Source organism: Petaurus breviceps, unplaced genomic scaffold (genome assembly GCF_028583685.1).
Source record: "Petaurus breviceps papuanus isolate PSGF00001 unplaced genomic scaffold, PetGlider_PUasm1.0 90723, whole genome shotgun sequence".
NCBI classification, from domain to species: Eukaryota; Metazoa; Chordata; class Mammalia; order Diprotodontia; family Petauridae; genus Petaurus; species Petaurus breviceps.
This window is the reverse complement of record NW_027187323.1, coordinates 2392961-2405631: the sequence shown is the minus strand read 5'-3', so window position 1 is coordinate 2405631 and position 12671 is coordinate 2392961. Positions and strand designations below refer to the sequence as shown.

General features: G+C 42.5%; 1 protein-coding gene across 11 annotated transcripts in view; it reads left to right on the top strand.

Annotated features, from left to right (window-relative positions):
• Positions 1-3815: 3815 nt before the first annotated feature.
• Positions 3816-12671, top strand: part of LYPD6B (LY6/PLAUR domain containing 6B) — a 242919-nt gene continuing 234063 nt past the window's right edge. For 7 of the 11 annotated variants that reach the window (XM_069066717.1, XM_069066724.1, XM_069066722.1 and 4 more), the window contains exon 1: positions 3868-4000. Coding sequence is in view for 2 of the 11 variants with exons in the window: in XM_069066715.1 (XP_068922816.1) it covers positions 3831-4000 (170 nt within the window). In the remaining 9 variants the exon portion in view is untranslated. Of the gene's footprint in view, positions 4001-12671 lie in introns of all 11 variants that reach the window. The other 4 variants (XM_069066715.1, XM_069066714.1, XM_069066718.1 and 1 more) reach the window with 3 other exon arrangements.

Sequence of the window (12671 nt, the reverse complement as noted above, 5' to 3'; positions counted from 1 at the left end):
CAATACCCTTCCAACTTCTATATGTTCCTGTTAATCCTCCCCTTCCAATATCTCCTTGTACTATTTTCTTAAAGAATACTTTTAAAAATTAACTTTCAAATAAATATTCATATATTGGAGAAAAGTGTGAAAAATACTTTTTAAAAAGAAAAAGAAAAATCATTTAGTTCTCCATTATGTTGAAGTAAGAGTACCAATGACTCTATCATCTTCAGTCAATCAATAAGCAATCAATTTTCCTACTATATTATAGGAATTGGGGGATAGAAAGACAAAACACAAATAATACCTACACTCAAAAGGAGTTTGTGTTGGGTATATATAAGGGATATGTGTGTGTAAAGGTGAACATATATAGGTATAGACAAAATAAATATGAATTTAACCTTGGGGAGAAGGTGGTATATATAAAGCAAAGGCTTTATGGATAAAGTAGAGCTTGAACGGATGTAAACCAGATAATTCTAAGAAGTGGAGATGAAGAGGGAGGGCATTCCTAGTATGTGGGACAGTCAGTCGGTTAACAAACATTTATTAATAAACACACTAACTATGTGTCAGGCACTGTGCTAAGCACTGAGGAAACAAAGAAAGGCAAAAGCCAGTCCTTGCTTTTAAGGAATTCACAGTTTAATGGGGGAGACAACATGCCAATGTCTATTTACAGACAAGTTATATCTTGGATAAACTAGAAATAATCAGTAGAAGGAAGGCACTAGAATGAAGGGAGAACAGAAAAGGCTTCTTGTAGAGGTGGGATTTTGGCCAGAGTAAAGGGCAGAGGGATACAGATCGAGTATCACATGTGAGGAGTATCAAGCAGGCTTGATGTGGATGTGGACCTTAGAGTGTAGGGAAGGGGGTAAAAGTACAACAAAGCTGGAAAGGCAGGATGGGGACAAGTTGTGAAGACCTTTGACTATTCAAGAAAAGAGTTTATATTTAATCTTGGAGGTAAATAGGAAGCCACTGGAGTTAAATGAACAAAGGGATTGACATTGTTAGACCTCCACCTTAGGAAAATCACTTTGGCAGTTATGTGGAAGATGAGTTGTAATAATGAAAGACTGGAGGCACATAAAGTATTACCTATGGGGCAGCTAGGTGGCACAGGGAATAAAGCACAGGCCCTGGAGTCAGGAGGACCTGAGTTCAAATCTGGCCTCAGATACTTAACACTTACTAGCTGTGTGACCTTGGGTAAGTCACTTAACCCCAATTGCCTTGCCTTCTCCCCTCCAAAAAATAAAAGGTATTACCTACTGGTTTGTTACTTTTTCTTGCTTTATAATGGGTTCACTTCCTTTTCTGGTCATTCTTCTGTATGATGAGGTCCTTAATGCTGATTTTCCCATGTAATTCTTTAGTAAGTATAGCTCACATCCTACTCACATCCACCATTAGCCTTTTGGATGACCTGTAGTTTGAATTCTTCAGAGAGTAAAATAGTATTCTTTGATTAGAAGTCATACAGTGTTATTTGGGGAATATTATGATTAAAAAGATGCAGACCAATTTCAGTATTAGCCTAAGCAAAATACAGGAAGGCAAATGTTTCCTCGAGATAAATCAATGTAATCAAATATATGTGATTGGGGGGGGGGGCAACCCACAATGTTACTCCCATTAATTTGAGAGTAATAAAGGCACCTACTAGGAAAAATTGAATTAAAGGTGTCAAAAGAAGATTTTGTAGCTTTACAAGCAGGGGACTAAGGCTGAATAAGTAATGAATAAAGTGGTTTCCTAGAATTAATGAATTTTAAAAATATCCTGGTGAAGCAAACCACTGTTTTCTATCAGGTCCTCCTTCCCACTGCCAGCTGGGGCCTATGTTCACAGACTCAGTATCCACCTGAAGAAGTAATCAGATCTGGAAGGAAACACCTAGATTGCAGATCCTGAGATCCTGCTCAGCTTTCTTGTTGAGGAAAAAGAAAAGTGAAGGAACATGCCCAACCAAGATCACTTAGCAAATCAGAGAAATTGCTGGGAGGAGAACTTGTACAATCCTGACTGATTCTCTGTCCTGTTTAGGTGGCATTCACACTTTGCAGGAGCCTCTATTGCTGCCAAGATCACAGGCAGCAGAAAGATTGCCCTGGCACAAGCAGCCACAAGAGTAAAAGGAACAGAAACCAACAAACACTATAAGGATGGGATGATTCACTATGAGTGATCTCCCAAGTGCCGGCTTCTCACTTTGCTTTACCAACTCTTAGAAGTTTGCTATCTCTACTCCTTCCCTCTCCATTACAGCAATACTGCAGAGCAATGCATTTCTCAGGACGAGAGCTCCCTTTCTCATCCACCAGCCAGAGATCTGTCCAATGAAACAACCAGGATGGGGCAAACTAGTTGATTTGGGGCTAGTCCGATCTCATTTGGCCACATAGTCCAGATGGAGCACACATTATGCAAAAAACTCTTACTAGGGAGGCATAGGATTGTGAAAAGAACAGAGGATAAACTTTTACTTAATTCTGTGACCTTGGACCAATCCCTAAATTTCTGTTGTGTCATTTTAGTCATGTCCAACTCTTCATGACCCCATTTAGGATTTTTTTGGCAGAGATACTGGAGTTGTTTAATATTTTCTTCTTCAATTCATTTTACAGATGAGGAAACTGAGGCAAACAAGGTTAAGTGACTTGCCCAGGGTCACACAGCTAGTGAGTGACAGAGAACAGATTTGAACTCAGGTCTTTCTGACTCCAGGCTCAGCATTCTATCCACTGAGCCATCCACCTGCCTCCTGAGCTTAAATCTAGGTTTTTGAATTCAGGGTTTGGTGGAAGGAGCTGTGGTCTAAAAGAATTGGGAGTGAGCTAGATTACTCTGGAATTAAGTAGTCAGGCCATGTTGAGCAAGCGGGTTCATCTCTCAGTTGATAGTTTCTTTTTCTACAAAATGAGGAGGCGGGACTAGTTTAGGATGACAGTAATTCCCATAACTTGCTTTAAAAAAAAAAAAAACAGTTGGCCTATAATTTCTTTGGTAAAAGGAACTCTAAGAAAATCCCCTCTACCAATGCAAGGACCTGCTCTTCAATTTGTAATATTAAAGAGTTAGCTGGTTCACCAAGAGGTTAAGGGACTTACCCAAGGTCACATAGTATCTATCAGAGGAAGAACTTGCATCCAAGCCTTTCTGATTCCTAGGTCCACTCTATCCATCTCACCAGGTTGTGTTGAAACTTATATTTGTATATTAAATTCATATGATGCTTAAAAAATTTCAAAGCAATGTATATACGTCATGTTGGTTGGGGTCCTATTTTTGTTTTTGTTTTTTTTTTGGTTCCTCAGTTTAATTCATATTCCTGGCATATAGTAAGCGATTAATAACTGGTTCTTGACTGACTGGATGTTCTCATTTTCTCCTCACAACAATCCTGTGAGATCCATAATGTAAGTATTAATGTCTCCACTTCACAAATGGGGAAAGCTGATCCTCAAGAGTTAAGTGATTTTGAGCAAGTCACAGACCCAGGGCTAATCACCGTGTAAAACCCGGATTGGGGCCTCTATGACCAAGGATCCAACATTCCTACCTCTAAAATTCGGCCCTTGCAAAGGTCGGAAAAGCGTGTGGGGTTTCATTAGCCTCTTGCTCCCCCAATGCCTACCGAAATGGAAAATCTCAGCACTTAAAATGAAGACAGTATCACCGCCCCACTTCCCCTTCGCCAAACGGGAGCTCAAAGTTAGAAGCCAAGGCAGTTAGATTCCCTTAGGGCAAGTTTGGGGTTTACCTGCCTCCTCCCTCCCATCGCCAGCACGTCTCCTCCCTTACCCTCCCTGGGCTCCTGGCCCAGCCCGCCCCAGGTGATGCAAGGTGCCCCCCAGCCCCGCCCCGCCTTGCCCTTCCCCTGCCTGGCCCGCCCCATTCTGAGCTCTGCAGCCCAGACCACGTCCTGTCCCGGGGCGCGTTGGGCAGCTCTGAGAGCTTTCAGAGAGCGGCCAGGAGAGGGCCAGAGGAGCCTCTGCGAGGGGCGCAGGTGAGCGACTCGGGGTGCTAAAGAAGGGGGGTGCTAGGCAAGGGGAAATGGGGTGGGGGCGAGGAAAAGCGCCCCGCTTTGCAGGGAATGTTTCCCAAGACCTTTGGTCAGTCTTGGATTCAGTTTCCTCCGTGCCGGGGCTACCGCCGTCTCCGACCCCGGCCCCAAACTTCTCCACCCGTGCAGCTCCAGCTCTGGCTCAGTCCCTGACCTGCCCGGTCCGGAGCAGATCAGACTGGAAAGGGGGGGGGGGGCCGCGGGGTACTGGGGGTCCCGGCGGGCACTTGCCGAAGGTGGTGAAGGACTTTGGTCGCGAGACCGCTGGGGAGGCGCGCGTGTTGTTGGGGCTGAGGCGGCTGAGGCTCGGACTGCACAGCTGTGGTAGCGGGGCGCAGCAGGGGAGAGCCAAGGCAGCTCTCGCTCGCTTGCCCTGGCAGGCTGTGAATGGGTGAATGGGCTTGGTATGCACCAGTGGAGCAGAATCGAACTTTTGGAAAGGGATGGGCACCCTGGGGGCGGGAAGAGCAATCCACTGGCTGGGCATCTGGAGAGTAGCTGGGGCTGGAGGGGTGAGGAGAGAGGGCACAGTAAGTTACAGTGAGAGTTTCTGGAGCTCTTGTAGTGCAGGCTGTGAAATGTAAATTTGAATCTCCACGGGGTTTCACTCTTGGTGGGTCATTCACTTGTTTTTCTGTCATTTTGTTGTAGATGAAGACGGTGGAGCGATTGATTTCTTTAAAATTTTTTAAAATTAAATGCACATTTATATTATGGAACTGAAGATTGTCTGAAATCTTAGTGGGGAAAGAGCAACAGTTTCGGAGTGATACCAGATTTCAAATCCTCTGCCATTTGCTAATGACCTGGAAAACCTTGGGCAAATCAGTTAACCTCTTTGGGCCTCGGTTTCCTCATCTGTAAAATGATGGGGTTGGATTAAATGATCTCTTCAATTCAACAAGCATTTATTAAGCACTGTGCTTCCTGCCCTCCTGGCTCCAGGCCCTGGGATTAAACCAACTCTAAATCAATGGTCCTTTGAACCTAAATTCTTTGCCTGAAAATTGAGGTTGGGTTTTTTTTAGCCTTCTAGGCATTCTGAGAGCCATATTCATCAGTAATCCACCATGGCAATTTTTGCCATCCCAACCTGGTGATCCCCACATTGCTTAGAAAGGAAAAACCTGGGTGGTTAGCAGTTGGCAACTACTTTTGGAGGGCAGATTTTTGGGGGTGGGTTTGAAGCCACTTTGTAAAGCCCTGGAAGGGTATGAGTCTAGATGAAGGACATAAGTCTTGAAGTGGCTACTTTTTCCCAAAGTCCTTGACAACCACATTGTGACTCCTATGAGTCACAGTCACTGGAATACCAGGTCATAGTGTGAACCTTGAAGATGATCTGTTTCTTAGACAAATGACCCTTTTGCCATCCTTTTCTTTGCTTGACCAGAACAACAAAGCAGCACATGATCCCAAGGAGTTGTTTGAAGGGGTTCCATCCCTGAGTAATGATATCAGGATAGAGACTGGACATGTGATTTTGTTGGGAAAGTGATCTCTTCTGCCATTGCAAGTTGGCATCTTCTTGCAATTTACAGTCTCAGAGCAGAGGTTTTTAATGTGATGTCTGTGAGCTTGTTTTTGAAAAAAAAATTAATAATAGTATTTCAACATAATTGGCTTTCTTTGTAATCCTATATATTTTTTCCATTTAAATACATTATTCTGAGAAGGGGTCAATAAGATTCATTGGGTTGCCAAAGGGATCCTTGACACAAAAACAGTTAAGAACCATTGGCTAAGACAGTTGCCTAAAAGACTGAAAGGTTAAGTAACTTGCCTAGGGTCATATAGCCAAGCAGTGTCAGAGACAGGACTTAAACCTAGATCTTCCTAGTGCACTTTAAGCACTACTTCTTTACTACTAATGCGTCTCATCAGTTCATTAACAAGTGTTTATTTAAGGCTTATTATGTCCCATGGCTGCCAACACTAACATCCTCACTTGATGCTTCCTTGTGGTATGGAGGTTACTGACCTTGGATTTATAGAGGCTGTGTCAGCAGAACGCAAGCTCTGGCTGGTCCTCTGGAGCTGGAAAGACCTTGAGCATGGGCCCAGTGCTGGACTGGGAATCTCTCATCTGAGGACCAGGCTGGCTAGGTTTGGAGTGACTCATCAACAGAAGGTTAGCCATGGGGCAAAGGATTATTACGTACTACCACAGCAGCTTGTAAAGACTGGCTTCTAAGACGGAGGGCTTATGATATGGAGAGAGTGCCCATACTCACAAAATTACTGATGTTTCAGTTGAAGAAGAAAGTACTATATTATAGTTGGTACTGAGCTAGGGAATGGAGGAAGGCTGGTAAATACTTCCCTCCCTGCTAAAAAGCCTAACATACAACTTATCTTCAAAGAACCTATAAACTAGATTATATTTCAAGACCATGTTTCTTTTAGTTTTTAAATTCTTAGTTTTTCTCAACCTGACAAGTAGGTCAAAGAATAGAAGAAGCATTTATTAAGCATTTACTGTTTGCAAGCATTGCACTAGGTGTTGGGGATGCAAAGACAAAAATTAAGTTAATTTCTGCATTCAGAGAGCTTATATTCTTTGGGACGTATAAGGGGAAAATATGTTTATGAAAAAATAAATACTATTCACATATAATAGAGACGTTTGCCTATTTATGCCATATATAAGCACATATATGCATTTTATCTCTCTTTCTGTAGACATCTGACACTCAACATATCTGAAACTAAACTCATCTTTCTCCTTTTTTTTCATCTTTCTTACTTTTGAGGACATCACTATCCTCCCACTTACTCAGGCTTGAAAATTAGCCTTCTACAATCTCTCTCTCTCTCTCTCTCTCTCTCTCTCTCTCTCTCTCTCTCTCTCTCACACACACACACTCACACACACACACACACACACACACACACACACACACACACACACACACACACACACACACACCCATACACCCATACCCACATCTCTCTCCTCCCAAATATAATCAGTTGCCAAGATTTTAGGCAGCTAGGTGGTATAGTGGATAGGGCACCAAGTAAGGAAGTAAGAGTCCTCTTTCTTGAGTTCAAATCTAACCTCAGGTACTTCCTAGGTGTGTGACTCTGGGCAAGCCATTTATCCCTGTTTGCCTCGGTTTTCTCATCTGTAAAATGAGTTGGAGAAGGAAATGACAAACCTTTCTAATATCTCTTCCAACAAAACCTCAAATAGTATCACAAAGAATTAGATAATGACTCAATGACAGCAATTGCTTCTACCTTCTGGACGTCTTTGGTGTATATCTCCTCCTTTCCTCTGACACTACCATTGTTCTGGTGCAGGCCCTTACTACCTCATACATGGACTACTGCAATAGCCTTTTGGTTGGTCTCAGTGCCTGAAGTCTCTCCCCATCCTAGTTCATCCTCTGTTCATTTGTCAAATTGATTTTTTGTGAAGCCCAGGTCTGACCATGTGATCTCTCCCACCTCCCATTTCAAACAAATCCTGTGGCTCTCTATCACATTCAAGATCAAATATAAAATCCTCCCTTTAGCTTTTAAAACCCTTCATAATCTACCTCTTTTCTCCATTTTCAGTCTTTTTAAAAAATATTTTTATTATTTATTTATTTTAATGTTTTTTTTTTTAAATATTCTCCTCCATGTACCCTGTGACCCAGAGACACTGACTTCTTTGCTGTTCCTCCAACTTAAGAATAACACTCCACCTCTGCAATCTAGCAGTTTTCAATGGCTGTTTCCCATGTTTGGAATTCTCTCCCATTTCATTTCTATTCACTAGCTTCTCTGGCTCCCCTGTCTTCCTTTAAATAAGGCCCAGCTAAAATCTTATCTCCTACAAGAAGGTTTTTCCCCAATCCTACTTAATTCTAGTGCCTTCCCTTTGTCATTATATCTACTGGGCCTGGAGTAAAGAAAATATGAGCTCAAATCTGGCCTCAGATACTTGCTGTGTGACCCTGGGCAAGTCACTTAACCATGGTTTTCCTCAGTTTCCTCAACTGTAAAATGTGGATAATACTTGGTAGGGTGTTGTGAGAATCAAATGAGATAATATCTGTAAAAAGCACTTAGCACAGTGCCTAGCACACGATGGGTCCTATAATATATGCTTCTTCCCCTTCCTCTTCCCCTTTCCCTTCACTTTTTGTCCCCTATGTAACTTGTTTGTTCATGGTTGTTTGCATACTGTCTCCCATAGTAGCCTGTAAGCTGCTTGTTTCTTGTCTTTCTTTGTATCTTAAGCACTTGGCATCGTACCTAACACACAGTAGGTGTTTGATAAATTGGGGCTGACTGAGGGATTGAAGGTGAAAAAGGAGTATAATAATTCATGTGAGCACAAGCACCCCATCATACGCAGAGGGGTCAGGAGACAGACGAGTCCAACGCACAGAAGTGGGAGATGGAATGTCCCTTGTGAAGAACGACAGACAAGCCGACTTGGCTGGAGTGTGGAGTCCAGAACGGTGTTCAGGACTTGGACCCTGGTAGATCTGGGTGTTATTCTCACCTCTGATACATGGAACACGTGTCCCTATGGGTAGAGATGCTGTTGTTCAGTTGGGTCTGACTCTTTGTGATCCCATTTGGGGTTTTCTCGGCAAGGAGGCTGGATTGGTTTTCCATTTCCTCCTCCAGTGGATTAAGGCAAACACAGGTTAAGTGACTTGCCCAGGGTCACACAGCTAGTATCTGAGGTCTGATTTGAGCTGAAGTCTTCCTTTCTCCAAGCTGGTGCTCTATCCACTTAGCCACCTAGATGCCTTAGGACAAAGAGATAGAATGGATAACTTATTGAATGGACAAATGTTCTGATGCATTTATTTGGAGCAGATCATCTAGGGGAGTTTCCAACTGCTTATTTGATTCCTTTCTTTTTTCCAAATTAAGATGAACTATGTGAGATGAGCAATGGTCCTTTAACCTATTTCTCTGGAAGATGGGGGGGGAGGGGGAGAAGGTACATACAATCTGATCTCTTTACTAGGTGTATGTTTGATCTTATGAGATTGTTCTGCCTTCTGTTAAAAAAAAATTCCATGTGACTTTATTTGGATGTCCTTCCGTGTCCTGCATTTTTGTGAAGTCTCTAATGCATTGAGCTGTCATTTCAATGATCAGTGGTTTGGAACAATTCCTGAAGAATTTGTAAAAGGGCATAATGTATATGGCTAGAGAGGTAGTTTGGCATCAGGTTATAAAGGGCTTTAAATGCCATCAGGTGCCCATGGAGCTTTTTGAACATGGGAGTGACATGGTTAGGTTTGTGTTTTAGGAATATCCCTTTGGCAGCTGGATAGAGGATGGATTGGAGGAGGAAGAGATAGGTGGGGAGAACAAGTTTCTGCTGTTTTTGTCTTTGTAAGAGGTGATGGTCTAAACTAGGTTGATAGTGAGTGAAGAAGCAGTGGCAGATCTAAGAAATATTGTGGAGGAAGAATCAGTAGGATTTGGCAACTGACTGGGTATGGGGATAGGGGATAAGTGAAAAATCTAGTCTAGACTGGTTCTGAGGTTTCCAACCTGGGTGACAGGAAGAATGGCAGTGCTCTTAAAAGAAATAGGAAGGTTAGATTTAAGGGCATGAGTCCACAAAGCATTCAGTGGAGGGAATCAAGAGAACTGATTCCTAGGCCTGACTTCATAGTAATAGTTTATGTTCACTTTAGTGACAATAACAAATATTTTTAAGTTCTTTCTATATAAAAGACTTGTTTGTTCTTTGTGCATGAACAGAACCAAAATGACGTCACAATGTCAGGGCCAGTGTTCAGTGTGTCTGGCACTGAATATGCCGATGTATAAAATGGTATGGATCCTTCTTTCAAGGTGGTAATGTTCAATTGAGAGTTAGGCAAAAATCATGCAGATAAAACTAAGTTAGAGAGTGATGTGGACAAAAAAGAGAGACAGAGGGAATGATGATTCAAAAATAGTTATGGTGGTTGTGAAAATTTGAGGAGAGAATACTTGCTCCCTGTGATAGTAATTCTCTTAGTCTCTCTCTCTCCACGAGGTGCTGCTTCCAAAAAGATCTTCCGCCTCTCTCTAGTGTCTCTCCAAATCTACCTCACCAGCTCCTCCCAGTTCAGGACTTTCTTTTTCACATCAACAAGCCCATCCCACAGGTGGGATTAACAAACTCTGGGTTTTAACACAATCAATTTGAAAACCAAGCCAATACAGGGGAATCTTTAATTGCCATTACTATCACATTCCACCCCTCCAGGATCCTTGGCCTTACAATCTCAATCTAAATGGCCATGGATCCTGGAACAAATAGAGGCACTATGCTTTGTACTCCTTGCAGACTACGCCATAATGTAATGTAATGCCAAAAGAAGGCAACTTCCCAGGTTCAAAATACCAGCATAGGTGCTCTCTATTTTATTCAGTGACAAACCAAGAACAGAGAAGATCAAAACATGACATCATTCCAAATACAGCATTTACTAAATGTGATTAAATAATCTCCAAGGACTACCCCACCCCAGGACCTTCCAATCATTCAATCAATTACAAAGTCTCTGTTCTAAATACTACTCCACCCCTAGGCTATACCTTCATTTAGTTCACCACAAAGCCCCTCTTCTCAAATGGAGATTAGTTTCCAAACATAAGTAAACTACATTCATTTGTTCAACCACAGAACACAAAAAGGTCAAAAGTTCCCCACCCCTGGATCACAATTGAATCTACCCCAGAGTTACATCAAGTTTAAACACAGCACTTAATACCCAAATGGAGGTCTTTTCTTCATCTTGACACGAGGCAAGTTCTCAGCAATCTTAGTTCCTGGGGAGACAAGGCTTAGTAAAGCCACAAGATACATTGCCAGTCCCTTCATGAATTTATCCTCTGTCTGTAGAACAGTCCTAGAACCCCTGAACACATTAGCAAAGCCCTCTCCCAGGATTTCTGTAAACATACAACAAGAAAATCCTTCTTCAGGGCTTCTGAACCAACAGAAAGGCTCCCAGACCCCTGCAACAACAGCACTGTCCCTCACCAGTGGACAGCATTCACTCTCTGTCTGCAGGACATTCTCAGGGCTTCTTAGCGAACAGCCAGGTTCCAGGACTTCTTCAACAAAAGGACTGTCTTTCACCAGTGGACAAATCTGGCAAAACAACATCAAAACAGACAGACAAAGTACCAGCAAAACAGCCATGTCTCCTCAGTCCTTGGCAGCTCAGGGGGCAGGTCTCAAAAGTCCAGGGCAATTCAAAGCGGCCACCAGCAATTCTCTTAGCCTCTCTCTCCCTCCACGAGGTGCTGCTTCCAAAAAGATCTTCCGCCTCTCTCTAGTGTCTCTCCAAATCTACCTCACCAGCTCCTCCCAGTTCAGGACTTTCTTTTTCACATCAACAAGCCCATCCCACAGGTGGGATTAACAAACTCTGGGCTTTAACACAATCAATTTGAAAACCAAGCCAATACAGGGGAATCTTTAATTGCCATTACTATCACACTCCCTGAGGGAATCAAGGAAGGCAGTAGGGAGGATGGAGTATCTGAACTTGATTTTGAAGAAAGAGAAGGCATTTGAAAGGCTAGATATGAGGAAGTACATTCCAGGCATAGACTATGGCTTATGTAAAATGTATGGGGCTGGAGATAAAATGTTGAGTTTGGGGAACAATCAAGAAGTCCATTTGGCTGGACAGTAGAGTGTATCAAAGGGAGTGATGTGAAATAAGCCAGAAAGTAGGTTTGAGCCCTTTCCATACTCTGAAGCCACATTTGGGAGGAGAAAAATAATCACCAACTGCTGTCTTTAAACAGATCGTACTAAGGAATGTCTTTTCTCTTAATGTGAACCTAGTATGAGGACTGGACAGACTCCTAGGTTCCCTCTACCAGTCCAGGATGGTACTTTCTCTGCCTCTTATAGTCTTAGAGAATTGCCTTACACTGGGAGGTTAGAGGCTGAGTGACTCCCCAGGGGGTCACACAGCCAGTAGTTGTCAGAGATGGGACTTGTTATGCAGGGTAGGGGCCAGGGATGGAATCAGAAATGAATATGATGTACAGGCTAAAAAGCATCAATTAAAAAAAATAGTATTCGGAAAGTTTCTTTAATGTGGAATTTCTTTCAGCTCTTTGTGCTAGAGTTGATTATATCTGGCAGTTTGGTTAGAGGTGGAAAATAATGCTTTAATTTTTTTTAAGTGCCCAGAAGAGAACAGGAGGAGATTCAGAAGAAACAGAGAAGTAGAATAACTTTGGAACTTACATGCTAAATTCATCATATGCTGTAAAAAATCACTGGATATAATGAAGATTTGCAGTTTCACATACAATCGACTCTTTTCTATTCTTCTCATGACATGGACATGCTAATATAGGGGGATCCCAAACTTTTAGGGCAGTTTAATAGTGTCCAGTGGCACTGAGACTTCGCACACTCCATATTTGCTGGTGTTTGTCAAGTTCAGAATGACAAAAATTTGAAAAAGAGAAAATAGCGTCAGCAACTGTGATGATGGCTGCTTCTCCAGGAAGTCAGACAGAGTGACTTTCAAATTACCTCAAGTTCTTGTTTAGCCTTTCCTCGTCAACGGACACATACTTGATCATTTCTTTGCTAACACAGAAAGGGCAGCTATGGATATTTTACTGT